The following is a 14,904-nucleotide window of genomic DNA, read 5'->3' as shown; positions in this document are numbered from 1 at the left end:
CGTAAATCTTTTGTACAATAGTTTGAGGATTCCATTTAAATGTCAACGAGAGACCCGATTCTTGATATTTTCTATGCTCGTATCACTTGTTTCTGCTTCTCCCTTTCCTCCTTCCATCGTTTTCCCCGGTTTTTTTCACCTCTCCTTCTTCATCTTCATCTTGCTTAACGCAGTAGAGTGCTACACACACACGACAGTATCATCTCGTTTTAAAAAAATTCTTATCCGACTTTACACATGACTTATATATTTACAACAATAAACTGAGAAGATGGCCTTCCATGGAGATCGTCCAACTTGCGACTAAATCGACGAGCTTTCCAAGCTAGAAACTTATTTCTTGTTCGTTTCCATTTTGTTTTTCTTTCTTTTTCAAAGACACGAATTCAAAAAAGAAAAAAACCAAACGTAAACACACAGAGAGAGAGAGAGAGAAAAAATGAACGTTCGATCGCGCGTGTAACAATGAAAGACAAAAATTCAAAGCGATTCGAATCTCGCTAAGAAATACCAAGTACGCGACGAACGAACGAAAACAAAACATTGAACAATTTCTACGAAAATGAACGAACAGCTTCGATACAACTAAGAGAAAACAGATTTCGAATCCAACGACGAAACTACGATAAAAAAAAAAAAAAAAAAAAGAAAAAAAAAGAAAAACTTTCGCAAACTAACACTGACACACGCGTTTTTGTTTCTCGTATTTAAAAAATAAACATTAGCCGATTAACCGAGCAGAAAATATATCGATGCTAAAACAATAAAACGAAGCGGCTCTCAATGTTCCCCTTGGTATGCCTCTTCCGAAATATTATTCTCAAGAATCCTCCCTCATCCACGAAATTTTCACCCTTCGTACGGTTAAATTGCCCCCTCGCATTCTTTCGCGATAATCATTCAAAGACACGACTACCTTATCAAAACCCTTTAAACTTATACCTTGCATTCGCAAACAACGATCTTACTGTACTACAAAAAATCTTTCTCTCGACTTAGCCATTTTCATTTTACAACCTTCTTTATGTCCTCTCGAAATGATCGTTCTCAACAAACGTTCCTTCTCTCTGTCAAAAAATCAAAAAACAAAAAAAAAACCCTCTCCTCTTCCAACTGTGGTACCTTCTCCAAAAAAAAAAAAAACAAAGTCTAACGATCAATGGCCACTCTGTTTTCCTTTAAAATATACTACATCTTTCCTCTCCCAAAAAGAAATCCTGAGAAATGATTTAGGAATTTTTGGAATTTTTCCCGCCAAAATCTGGTCTCCGTTAAACCTCTGCGTGTATGGGACTAGGTGAGCGGAGCGACGGGCAGCAACCCCATGGAAAAAGCCACGTACTTCAGCTCCTGGGTGAGAATTTCGGGTTGGTAGGACCGTGGATGTAGCTCTGCAGTTCCTTTGGTGACTCTGACCCGAAGTCCGACGCCGTGTCGACGTCGGACTTGCGACAAATAATCATACGAATGTCCGTATGCAAGTAAATCCGGCCAGTCTTGCCAGACATAAATCTGCAACGAAACGTTTCGTTTCAACAGCTGCACGTTCACCAGAGCACATTCTCATGCATGCAGGAGAGTTGAAGATGGAGATAGGTTCGAAGGCAGGATCGTTGAAGCTTTTCATTTGGTTAGAGATTAGCCGTGGAAAACGTGGGGAACGAGCAACACGTGGAATAGCAGAAATTCTAACAAATAGTCCAGGAACATTTCATAGACGTGAAAAAAGAAACATATCAATAATTGTGGCTTCTAAGTGGTAACAGTGATAAAATGAATATATTTCGTTAGTTAGAAATGAGAAGCCTCGATTATTGCTAGGAACACTGGTTATGAAAGCTTTAAAACTTTAATCAATGGAGAAGAGAAGCGTATCTCTTCTTCGGTAGATTTGTTAATTAAAATTTCAAAGTTTACAAAGTGGACAAAATTTGAACACATAGAGATGTACGCACCTAAGATGTACGAGGTAGCGTAGTGTTTTGTCCCGCAGTGTTCTCTGACGTAAAAAAGTATGAGATCGTGGTGGCATATCAGAAAGATCGTATAGTACTACGAACATCTTAACGACTGTACCCAAGGGATTGAGAAGCGTTACTTGTATAGTACCGCTTCTTGGTACTTGGTAGCCCCGTTTGCCCAAATTAATATGTGCCTATGCAAAAGGTAACAGGCACTTCATCAAATGTTCCGTTACAACTCTAGATATACAATTCAAACAGAACAAAAAAGAAGAAAAAAATCTTCAAAAATCATGAAAGAAAGAGAAAAAAAAACACACATACAAGAAAATTGGAGGCAACAACAACAAAAAAATTACTAATTCTTAGTGGTTCTTGGTAAAAGTGAAAAAATCAAAAAACAAAATGTATAATATCTAAGAAAGTAAAAGGAGGATGCGTTGATTGTACGTACGAGATAGGGCGTAGAAACTTTGTCATTGTCGCCGAGCGTGTAGAAGAACACAGTGACTGGAAGCTTTCGATGTTTCGGACAGAAGGAACCACTCGCGCCCAATTCCGCTGTGAAACCGTGAACCGTCGACACTGGTTCGAGTCTACCGTTCAATGCTGATTCCTCGAAGTTGCCTAGAAGAGCGTGACCCTGGGGTCTGCTGCGAGAAGACGAGCGTCTCTTCGGTGTCTCTCTGTCAGTCTCCTCCAGCGACACTGCGCCTGGACTCGGCGGTGTGTTCAATTCGAACAATGCGCTGGAACAATAAAATCTCTTCGCATAAGTATCCTCTTCCCTTCGAGAATCGTATCGGGCGTTTAGAATTTCTATCGTACCTTCTCTTCGACGAGACGGAATTCAAGCTGCTATCGTAATCGAAGCAACAGCTGCCTCTTCTCAACGGTGCCGGGCTAGAAGTCAACGGTAAACCGGTTCTACTATGGAACACCATCGAAGCTGCGTTCTCCAGAGATCGTCGAAATCGTTCCTGTTCAACGGCGGTCGGTACCGCCTTGTCCACAGTTTCATCCTCTTCCGTACCGACGTTATCCTTTCCACCGTTTCGAATCTTGGCGGACGAGTAACTACCGCTACTCTTGCCAGGACTCGAAACAGGATCCTTGCGTAATATCGACCTGGTTCCTTCGTCTTCCTCCTTATGTTCCACTCTGCTATCATCGTCGTTTGTACTATACAACCTGTTCTGCCATATAGACGTCCCAACGTCGTCGTAGCCATTATCCTCCTTGTAATTTGTACTATAGGTTCTTGAGTTTTGATGTGCGTCATTTGTACTAAGCTCTGAAGGGTCGGGGCACGCCTCACGTTTCTCCGTTTCCTCGCTGAAGTTCGAGAAGTCTATCCTCCTCTTCACCTTGTTGTCCCTCCGGTTCTTTGGATCGTGCAGATTCAGCTGGACGTTGTTGTACGAGTACGAACGTTGACCTGATTGTTGGACAGGATCCTGCGAACTGTCCTCCACGGTCGAGGTCGTTTTCTTCTCGTGCTCCTTCTTGAAGAGCTGCCTGAATCGATTGAACCCCTTGTTCAACGACATAGGAAGAGATTTCTCGTCCTCCGATAGTACAGTTCTCTGTTCCTGTTGCACCTTCTCGTTAGCTACGTTGTTGTTCCGTTCGTTCTCCGTCTCGCTGATAGACGCTGACAACACGGACCTCGACTTGGTCCCATTCGACACATCGGACAGGTTCCGTAGGTCTTTGCTGGTTCGTAAAATTGCTCCCAATAATATATCCGCCTTGTTCGACATGTTCTGCAACGAGTCTACGGCCTCGTTCGTTCGTTTCTCCGAGTTATTGCATTTAATCGCTTGCAGATCCTCGTTCGATCCTCCGTCAAGTTTCTCCCGTTTCTGGGCGGGATTGTAAGTGTTCTTATTGCCATAGATCTCAGCGTAATTGGTCTTCTCCAAAGATTGCTGGTCGTTCTTCCTGCATAGCTTGTGGCTGCAACCCTCGCAGGGTTTCGAACGGTTCACAATGTTGTTCGTCGAGCACTCGTTGTTCTCCAAATTCGTGTACTTAATCAAAGACTTCTCCGTACCACTTTCCGCCGATTTCTCCAATCTTTCCCGCCTTCTCGCGGTCCTGACGTTCGATCTCTTGCGTTCAGACGGTGTCCTGTCTCTGAGGACGGCCAGGACCTCGTCGAACTCCTGCTGACTCAATTCCAAGTCGCAATTCTTGAACCTCACCTCGTTTCCATGTTGCTGCTCTTGACTCTTCAAGTTCGTGGCCTTCACCTTAGTGTCCACGTAGCCGTTGTTCGGTGCCACGCCTAGAACTCTGCAGGGAACCTTGCTGAACCAATCGAGGAAACCTCCTTCCTCCTTTGACCTGTCTTTGTCATCGGGAAACGACAGCTTCGAGATCAACTGGCTCAGATCTTTGCCCGATTTCGTTTTATTGTTGGCCCCACAGTCCAATTCAGACTCCATCACTTCCTGTCCAGGACGCACCGTTTCGGGATTGGACAACTTGTTCGAGGATTTAGGACAGTTCTGGTGGGCCGTACAGGGGAAGTTCATGGACGCCTGCTTCAAACGATTATTCGTCGACGGGCCTGGATTTGACTCGTGAAAAGGACTAGGTTGCCTAAACGGATTGATCACCACGTTCGAATCTTTGCACGCCGGTGGCTTGTAGGTCCTCTCGAAGTCGTTGAAATAACCCTCCTTGGTTCCGCGCAGATTCTGAAAAGCACACTTCCAATTCCCGTTACCATTGTTCCACGACTCGACGAAAGACCAAGGTAGCGAGGAGTTGAAGGGTATCAGATTCTCGAACAGTCCTTTCTTCTCCGTGAACTTCATATCTGCCTCCTTCTGCTTCTTCTCCAAGTTGCACTGCTTCTCCTTGTAGTTCAGGATCAGCTTCAATTCCGGATCCTCGATCGTTCGCTTGTAACGCTTCTCCAAGTTCCCCTCTCGTTCGTCGATGTTCAACTGAGTCTTGAAACAGCGCTCCAGATTGTCAGAGTTCAGATTATTGCGATTCCTGATGGCGTTCTCCTCGAGTTTGCAGCTCTGGCTCTGCACATGCTTCACCACACGGTTGTTTGCGATCTCCGAGGAACATTTCGGATAGCTCGAGCTGTGATTGTCCTTCGATTCGTGCGTCACAGCTTCCTGCACCGAGGGCAGAGGCGCAGATTGAACTGTCGCGCAGCTATTGGCATCCGTGGGACCGCAAGGTAGAGACCTACGACGTTTCCTCTCGCGATTCTGTCGCGGAATGGCCGGCGACGGCGGTGAAATATCCTCCTCCTCGCACGGACAATGGTGTTTCCCTGGCTTGTTGCACGGTGTTTGCAGTCTGTCGTCCACCAAAGCTGTTCCAGAAAATCACATTTGTTTCGCGGCGCATTCAGGATTCGTTCTTAATTAAATAATCCTTCGAGCATCAGCTTCGCTAATTTATTACTATTAACTTATTTTAACAAAGAGACATTGAAAAGATACTGCTCATAAGCTGACTAATTAAAAACGGGCACAGAGAAAAAGAGAGAGAGAGAGAGAGAGAGAGAGAGAGAGAGACATAGATGTAGAAAAAAAAAAAAAAAAAAAAAGATAATGGTTGTAACGTAAAAGGTAAAAAGAATGATAGATCAGATGAGTACCAGAATGAACACAAATTCAGACACATGAAGGTGATACTCGAAACGTCGAAATATCACGTCGTTCGAATCCGATTCCCTTCAATTACCAGGCAAAACGAGGCCCTCGGGATTTTGCGGGCCGCTGGGAACCGTGATCGCCTTGGTGGGTGTCAAAGCCCTCGCGACACCCTCCTCGTCTTTCTCTTTGATTGGGTGCATCGGGCAGGTGAGAATCGGCACCTCCTCCATCCTCGGCAGTGCCCACACGGTGACCTAAAATTTACACGAGAAATCCTCTTCAGCTCCATTAAATTGCAGTGACGGTACTCTCGAACGAGATTGGGTAGCCGGTGTGACTCATCTGCTGGTTAAAAGTAGGCATTCGTTAGTGTCCTCGAACCACCAGAATAGAACCGTGGAAGGTACTCCGTGTAACGAGTGGACCGAACAGAGCGAACCACCATGCAGAAATTACATGGACGGCTCGAGGAACATTGACCTCGCCTTTATCGCGAGTCAAACGCGTCATTTCGAGCGTTCCCCGCGAGCTGTGGCTTGCCAGAGAATCCCTTGGATCGATTAAGCGCGTCTATCTTCATCCAAACGAGCTTTCATAAACGTTTTAACGCGAATAGACAATTAGCAAAGCGAGACTTTTTCTGTATATTATGCATGTTATTCAACGAATCAATCATGCTGCAGATCGTCCGAAAAGAAAACAAAACAAATGAAACAACAAGACGATGGAAATTGGAAATAATTTGTTCACTTTCCAATGGATGACAATGTTCCTGATTTTCTTTTTCATTTTTTTTCTTTCTCTTTATTGTTTTTTAGGTAATTCCAAAGGATGGTGAAAAGTGAATAGAACTGTGTTCTTACCTTGATGGAATTTCCATCGCCATTGCCAGCCAAGGGGAACGTATGCTCCACGGGTGCTTCCCGGAACTTCCTTAGGTTCTCCTCGTTATAAGGTACCACCCTGGTTGCAATGTAACTAGGATCGGCGCCATTGCTTCTGGACCACCAAGCGGCGACCTGGCTGAAGTGTAGCCGTGAACGGACTGCCTGATACAGCCCGTAGTAATTCATGGTCTCTGGGCTCCTATGAATCGTTAATCAATACGACAAACGTTTACACCAGGACATTTTCGCAAGGATTCTCGTTAACAAAGACTCACTTGCTGGAAACGATGCAGATGCACCAGTACTCCAGCAACATCTCCGACGCGTGTTGCCATGGCGAGATCGATAAGGACGGCACGGTGCTGATCGGATTCTTGTTCGTGGATTTGGTCGAGCCACACGGACAATCGCTGCAAAGGACTACCTCGATGCAGAGGAACGAGCCAATCGCTATACGGTCCGCGATCTCCCGAACGAGCACAAGATATCGATCACACTGCACAGATCGCGTTCAAGAGACACGGATGAAAAGGAGAAATCTTGCGGAAAAGTTCGTTAGTAGAATATTTCGTTGAAGAATTTTGTTACCAAGTAATTATCTTCATCGCACACGTGGTCTTTAGGCGCCGCCTGCATAGGCGCTGCGCAGTGTGGGCCCTCTTTGTAGCCACGTGGAGGGCCCTGAATCCTCCCTTCGCACACAAGAACTCCAAGGGCTCGGAACACGCTAAGAATGCCACCCCGACCGCCAACCCCATTTGGGCTGGGAATGCCTCCTGTCACCGCACCTAAGCAGTGCATGCCTGCAACGAAAAAATTGAAGAAACACTTACGATAAAAGGATACCGAGGAAGGCGGGAAATCGAAACGGTACGAAACGATCGACGATCGAAGTTGGACAGGGATTAGCAGAGAACACGAACCTGTGCGCGCTCTCCTTCTGTGGAAGCAATTTCCAACGCACTGCAACAGGATCGTCGACATTTTCGAGAGGCGCTCTCAGGGGAATGAAAACTGGAACGATGCGCGCACGAACTCCGTTATCGTTAATCTCAAACGCGACAGATCATACCTCGAAACCTGGGTACTTTTTCTCACGTCTTTATCGGTGAAACGAACTTTGCTCCTCGTTCCGGGCACATTTGTCACGGAGACCTTATGCGTCATCTCTTCGTGAATCACAACGTGACTAAATAAAACCTCTACGCTTGTTTTTTCTTCCATACACTTCCTGTTTGGCCGATTCATTTAGCTCGATTGAGCTTCGATTCGCGGAATTCTCGAAATTCTAAACGGCTGGGGCGAAAGTCAGACGAGCTGAAAATCGCACTTGTAAGGTAGCGAGATATGACGGACAGGCTTTCGTACGGTTTTCTCGTTTCTTTTCGACCTGACATCCGATCCGAGATTTCGTCGTCCGTCGTCCGTCTTCTGTCGGTCATTATGTAAAGGTGAATACGCAGGAGGGCGATGGGCATTATTTATAACTTTGCCCGCCGCCATATGCGGCGAAAGCGACCAACCGGATTGGCTTCCACGCTGCTTTCCTCCGTGCGCTTCAACGTTCGAGAGTAACGAACACGCTGGAATCGTTCGGTTCAGACATGTATCTCTCGACCGATGGAAAATCCTGAGAATTCCACGAGTCGAAGATCAAACGGATCTCGTGGAAAATTTCGTCGGTAAACTTGCGCCGGACCAGACGAGAGAGAGAGAAAAATATCTTGCCCAAAAGTGTTCTCCTTCGTATACTTACTTTCCAACTACCGTGAGCCAATCGCTATTCCTGGCTGTTCAGTTCAGCCAGGCGAAATCTCTCGATACATGGAGTATTTTAAAATTTTGTAAAAATTCGAAGAACTTGCTGGTTAACTGCAATTCCTGGCACGTGTGCCAACGAAAATAAACGAGCGAACTTTCGTATCGCGAAGAAGTCGCTGTTCGACGATATCCATCTTGAGAAATTGGTCCGATCGTGGAAGATGTACATCGCAGAGAGAAGAACTGCGACGTTGAAAAACAGAAATAAAAGATATTGGTAAAAGTCGAGCAGAAATTTCGCAGACGATAACACTCGGGTAAACTTTCAACCCCCGCCGTAACAATTTCACCCTTTCACCAAGCGTACGGTTAGTTTGGTAAGCGGAGGAGACGATTAGTCCGCACTTTAGCCCCGACTCGCGATTAGGCGACGCGAAAAGTTGCAGAGAGCGGAGGAGCTGGTGTGTTCGCACGATGAGGAATTTGAATAAAGAACTGCGCGCGGCTTTCACGTGTGTCGACGGTCTGTGTGAGAGGGAGAGCTTGTGGGGCTCCACACGAGGGTGATCGCACTCGGGTGTCATGCGCAAAAAGTTCAACCCTTCGCCGAGTCCTTTGAGAGACGCTGTCAGGATTAAGAGGCAACCTCGGCGTACAGATACAGTTTCCACGTGAACAACGAACAATTTTTCAAAAAACAGCTTCACCTTACGATCGATTTAACGAAGGATTTATTCGACGAAAAGAAACGTCAATTTTAATCAGTTTCTAATTATATTTTTATTACGATAGCGGTCGTGGAAATTGCTCGGCGAATTAAGATCTTTCTCCGATAAAATAGCTATCTATTGCCTCGAGTGTGATCAGGGTCTCAGAACAATTTATCAGGGACAAAAAAAAGTAGCTTTATACCGCTTCTAATCGCATCGTCCGCTAGTCTGGAACAGCGGATAAGCCGTTGCTGAAATCCAGTTAGCGTCGGGTACTGTCAGAGTTTTCCCGTATAATTAGTCGCTCTAAATTCAGTAAACAGCTGACCAGCAGACGAAACCGTGATTCCTGGCAAACAGCGATTCTTAAGCTGCCAGGCGCGGCTTCTTAAACGTTGCTCAGACGAACCTACGTCGCATAATCCGAAGATCGATCAAGGATGAAAAGGAGTCGTCATATTTCCAAGCTCTCCGGAGAGCGATATATGTATATCCGCCAGTTCCTTTCAACGAAAGAGAGAAGAACGTTGAAAAATACTCTCGCAAGGTTCGCAGCACTTTCTCCAGCTACGCGCTTTCGGTGCTGTCTAATTTGAAATAAGAGCGAAAGTACAGCGGAAAAGAGGATTGCAAGTTACGTTAGCGCCGTGTACCCGCGCACGAGGGTTCAAAGCACCTGCTGCATCTTATTCAAAGTTCGAGATGCAGCACGGTCGAGGAGCTTCGAATTTCGCGTCAAAGTGGATCTCTCTCCGGTGGCACGATCAAAGCAAGAGCGAGAAGGGTTTTCGGTTGGCGATCGGTCGATGGCAAACCGTTCGAACCTCGGGGAAGACCTTCGCGAAAGCAAAAGGGGAGAATAAAAGGTAGTGAGGTCGCCGAAGGTAGCCGAGGCGTCGCGGGAGACCGAGGGAAAGGGCGATGCGCTTCCGATGCAGGACGGTGTGAATGCACCGGCTACGGTCCAGCTGAGAAAACACCAGCTTCGTGGCGCCTGTATTATCCAGCCAGGGAGTAAACAACCAGGCTAGGAAAATCGTTCGATCCAACGTTACTTTCGCGACTCAAATCGCTTCCCTTCGCCCGATCGTCCTCTCCTTCCGCGCCACTTTCGCGAATTAAATCGAAATCACGACGATCATCATCGTCTTTTTACCGCTTAATTGCACCGACCTTCGCGCATTCCCCAATAAACATCGTTCGATCCAGAGCCTGGGAACTCGTGGAAGAATAGCTGGTTTGCGCTCGGAATACAATGGAGGAAGGAGAGGAAAAAAAAGAGAGAAAGTGGAGAAGGAAGCGCAGAAGAGCGAGCCTTTTCGATACACAATGCTCGTTACACCGTTGCAAAATTCTTCGCTGTGATGTTCCCCAACCGAGAGAACTCTTAGCTTGGAAGTGGAAGGAAGGTTTTGCAAGGCAGTCCAGCCGACAAACAGATAGCCAGAATTAGTCACTAAACGACTATCAATTATCACGATACGCGGTGCTTGGCTGTTGCAGAGCGAAATTGCTCGAGCATCTTGGCATCGAGTAAGCTACCAGAGAGTATTCGCGAATGTACGTATATACAAGATGTTGGAGAGCGCGAAGAAGAGGTTCGAGCGACGTTACTTCGAGACGATAAAGATTATCGAAGGAGAGCTGTTGATAGAAAAGACACTGGCGACTTTTATGCACTGCCTTCCACTGATGATAACGCGGAGACGCTTTCGTTTCTCTCTTCGGTGTATTGTAACATTTCGATGGGAGTTCTATCGGGAAGAAAGTATGCTATTTACCGATTAAATTATTTATATACAGACTCGCCTCGGTTTCTGTTCCCTCGAACGACCGGTCCATCTAAAATCGCGAATTTCTAGGTGAAGTAACGCGAATAACGCAAAGTGCGCATTAACTTCTCTGCATATAGGGTACAACGAAGCGTGAAATTTACGGTTGAAACGCGTGTGTAAACGCGTTAACAGAATTACACGGCTTCCGTGCGTCGCCTGGTAATTCTATTAAGCAAGAGCATTTTTTTTTTTTTTTCGGCGTTAATTGAACCGAGAGACTTCGTCTTCGTTATCAAAATGATCTCTCGACACAACGCGTAGATAACGCGAGCACGGACAGCTTGTCCTGGGTCAAGATCTCGCTGCTTGTAAATAACTGGACAAATACGACAATCACTTGTTGATTCGATCGAAATATAAATTATCGAAGATACGACATAGCGAGCTTGACCGAAACGAGTTTCGTTGAAATCGTCCGTCACAGGCACACAGACCGAAGGAACATGCGGTTGCCGAAATAATTGGTTCCAATCAGCGATATCCGGCTAAAGCCAGGGAGCGAATAAAACGCGAAATTATAGGTTCCCGGCTATGATAATCCATGGTGCGTTCGGCGACAGTAAAATCTGTTACGTCTGCGACGTCATTACGCCTTATTGCGTCCCCGGTGGTGTTGAATTAGAAAGCGTGTTTCAGCGACCGTGGATCGTTAGCGTTTCATTAACGAGAAACGGCTAAACTTTTTTTCCTCCCTCCTCAGCCGAGGGGCAATAAATGTGTCCGGCGATTTAACCAGCCACGGTTCACTTTTTCTCTCTCTCTTTTCAACCAGGTGGAAGCTGGCATAAAAAATGCAGAGGATCCACTAGCCGGTTCGTTGTTTCATTTCCATCGTTCTCCAGGCGCGTGTGCAAACTAAAAGCAGCAAAACAGCACAAAGAAGGGTACCCAAGCCGGTGCACGCCTCGCGTTTCCCTTTCATTTTGCACCGCGGGCCGGAAGCTTTCCGCGAAATTCAAGCGAAAGGAATCTTTCACGAGTCTACCCGGAGTAATTATAAGTCAGGGGAAAGAAAAGCAAACGAGCGAATTAAAAAGACAACTGCGGATATTTCTCTGGCTGATAATCATCTTTGGTTACGAGAGAAAGACGAAGAACAACGAAACGATAAAGCGTATATACAGGTACATGTGTAGGTACGAATTCTTTTCCTGACCAATCGCAGCGTGATTCGATCGTCGCGATATGCCTGAGTCTGCAAATTTCTTCCGTTTTTTCCAACGAAGACAAAGGCGTTTCGTAAATCACTCATCTAGACAAGTGCAACGTGACTCCAGAAGAGTAGCAGGAACGCGAGCTTATCACCTCTTGACCGGATGCATAATGCACGGGTGCACAGTGGAGTTTTTCTCACTGCAATCGCTCGTGTTTACACGCTCGATGAAGGAAATCATTGATCAGGACGAGGCCGTCTTCTGTTGCCACCGGCCCGTTACCAATTAGCTCGTTAACATGCCTCACAATAAGCTTGGCCGCGCTTCTGGACACGCACATCCCGTACAATAAATCATCTAGCTACTCCGCGGAAGCCTCTTCTATTCCCTGTATTCCAGAAAATCCGGACCACTTTCGTCCCGTGCCCAAGTTCTCGAGAAACCTGAACAATAACTGCGACGACGACGTTTCATCTCGTTCCTCCGACGAACAAGCTTTCCCGAGGATAACGGATCGCTGTAGCCTCGAATTTTAGGGCAAGACTGTTGCTTTCTAGTTTGGACGAGGACAGAAACGGTTTGAAGAAGGTAGCTGTGGCAACGATAAACAGGATATTCTCTTTTACGGTTATGAGAGAGTTTCTTCGAGTGTCTGTTCGATTCACGAACCGAATATGTACCGTACAATCAGTCGCCAGGCTGAAAAGGGTAACGATTGCCAACCACTCGCGGACCGATCCTATAAATCTTCCTACGTCACGCGTCGACGAGCTCTCAACCTCCACCAGGGAGATTCGAAAGAAGTGGAAACGGTGATTCTCTTATTTCCGCGAGAAGCTGTATCGCCGTAGGAAATCAAGAAGAAGCGTTTGTTGACCGTGCTGACCAAGAGATTCGAACAGAATACCCTTTACCTTTGATGTCGTCGTTTCTCTCGTGGCGAAACAAATCGAGTTGGAATTACGTTGTAGAGATATCTGTCGAGCTTAATTTCAGGTGAAGGATGCGTATATAATGGTGTAAAGTCCAATTAAGAGGTTCTTTTGTTCAAAGGTTAAATCTGCGAGGATGATATTTATTTGTAGAACGATTAATCTTTCCTGCAGGAATAACGCTGGAGCAAGTTTGGCGAGAGCAACGAATCGTTTTCATCGTCCCTTCGTCCTTGGAGAAAAGGGTCGTCGGTTCGTACGTCTAGACGTGGCCGAGCCACCCCTCTGATTTCGGGGGAATTGCCAACGTGGATGTTGAAGAACCCTGGCGGCATCGAAAAAAGCCAAACGGAGACAAAGAGAGGTTCTGATTACGTATGCGAGAGAACGGAGAAGAGAATTCTCCTCGCTGATTAATCGAAAAGCCCTCTGCATACAAACCTTCCAACGCGATATCTCTCGGCATTATTTACCCATTTATTTTTTTCCACCGTCTTATGCAGGTATTGCATAATTCCTATCTTTTTATATTCTCGATCGAAGGGGCGGTTCAATCGTTATCGATAAGATTGTTAATTCTTCTCTCACGATTTTTCAAATCCTCTGTCGAAGAAACACACACGAAGAAGGTTGATAAACTGCGAAGGCAGTACGAATCCGTAATAAATAAGAGAAACTGCCGATAATGGAACAGTTTCGCAATCTCGGATTCGATTATTCACTGGAATAAATTGCTATATTGATCATACGATCGAGAGAACAACGGAGAACTGACCTCGTTTCTCAAATTCTAGCATTATTTTCACGAATGTCCGATACCCCCGTTTTCTCGATTCCACGTTCGCCATGGGAGCTTCTTCTTATCCCCTCCCGCCCCTCCCAAGACGGTTTCACGGTCATTACGCAAAGTTCGAAGCCAGTTATCTCCTCTTCCCATGCGATAACATAAATTACGAGGCTGCTACAGGCCGCGTTCGTGTTTTTTTCTCCGCTCCGGACGATAAATTCCCGCGCGGCCACCGGAGCTATTGTGCAACCGGCCACTTTTGCGACGTCATTTTGTTCCCCGGTGCAACGATAATCGTGGCCGATCACCAGGCGTAATTACAGAACGCGCGGGGAAGTCGGTGGTGTAAAATCGAAAGCGGGCAGAAGGGAGAGACTGACGAAAAGAATCACGCGAGCGATAACGATAATAACGACGTCTCGAAGAAACGATATCCACCGAACGTTGCAAAAGCGAGACACGTTTTCCTCCGCGCTGCCTCTGCTCTGCACCTCGTCTTGTCGCGAGGAGACCTACATTTCCAGTGAAATCTCGCGGTGAATTTAACCTGGAGATGAACGAAACAAGAGGTACACACCGTCGAACAAACGGAATTAATTCCACCTCTTGCAGTTTGACACAGTTTCGTAACGACAAAGGTGATCAAGCGTTGGTTAAACGATCGCGAGTACGTTCCTCTTTCGATACTTCGCCAGCAGACAATGGAGACTGGTTTTTCTTACGTAGAATCGATCGAAGAGACCCACGGGCGAGAGTTCGGTTGTTGCGAAAATCTGTAATCCCTTTTAAGGGGAATAACGGACCGAGAAATGGACTGTCAACGAGGCAGACCGCGTTTCCATTGATTGCATCCAAGCTGCAGCGAGCACACAGCTCGGCCCTAAAGACGTACTAACCGTTCAGGATACCTAGAACCCGCTGCACCGGCCGGACTGCACCTTGTTTTCTTTCGTCACGTGCAGCAGGGAATACAGGCCCGTGCTGCGGACGTGACACAACAACAAATTTAAAGGGACTACAAAAATCCTCCGGAGCTACGAACCATCTTGAACGCATCGACTCCGCTCGAGATCTACCACGGGTGATCGAAGGGGTAGTCCGCTACCTTTCGGTAAGAATTATGCAAATTTTGCTAGGCTGTCTGGTAGGTTGAGGTGTGTAGAACAAGGTGCAGAAAGAATTTTTGCGAAAATAGAAAGATTAAAAATGTTACGTGGGTTCGAAGAGAAGTGACTTCGAGTAGGATTT

The 14,904-nt window shown here is 46.3% G+C and overlaps 1 protein-coding gene across 1 annotated transcript in view; it reads right to left on the bottom strand.

The window, feature by feature from the left end:
- Positions 1 to 691: 691 nt before the first annotated feature.
- Positions 692 to 14,904, bottom strand: part of LOC108571454 (protein FAM214A) — a 39,869-nt gene continuing 25,656 nt past the window's right edge. The window contains exons 2-9 of the mRNA XM_017933510.1: positions 7,066 to 7,280; positions 6,753 to 6,973; positions 6,454 to 6,676; positions 5,679 to 5,844; positions 2,790 to 5,304; positions 2,416 to 2,710; positions 1,956 to 2,155; positions 692 to 1,512 (exon numbers count right to left, since the gene is read on the bottom strand). Coding sequence (XP_017788999.1) covers positions 1,344 to 1,512; positions 1,956 to 2,155; positions 2,416 to 2,710; positions 2,790 to 5,304; positions 5,679 to 5,844; positions 6,454 to 6,676; positions 6,753 to 6,973; positions 7,066 to 7,278 — 4,002 coding nt within the window. The 5' untranslated portion in view covers positions 7,279 to 7,280 and the 3' untranslated portion in view covers positions 692 to 1,343. The remainder of the gene's footprint in view (positions 1,513 to 1,955; positions 2,156 to 2,415; positions 2,711 to 2,789; positions 5,305 to 5,678; positions 5,845 to 6,453; positions 6,677 to 6,752; positions 6,974 to 7,065; positions 7,281 to 14,904) is intronic.

The sequence above is a fragment of the Habropoda laboriosa genome, unplaced genomic scaffold, assembly GCF_001263275.1.
Source record: "Habropoda laboriosa isolate 0110345459 unplaced genomic scaffold, ASM126327v1 scaffold57, whole genome shotgun sequence".
NCBI lineage: Eukaryota > Metazoa > Arthropoda > Insecta > Hymenoptera > Apidae > Habropoda > Habropoda laboriosa.
The sequence above is the reverse complement of the archived record's forward strand: the minus strand, read 5'-3'. Positions and strand labels throughout refer to the sequence as shown.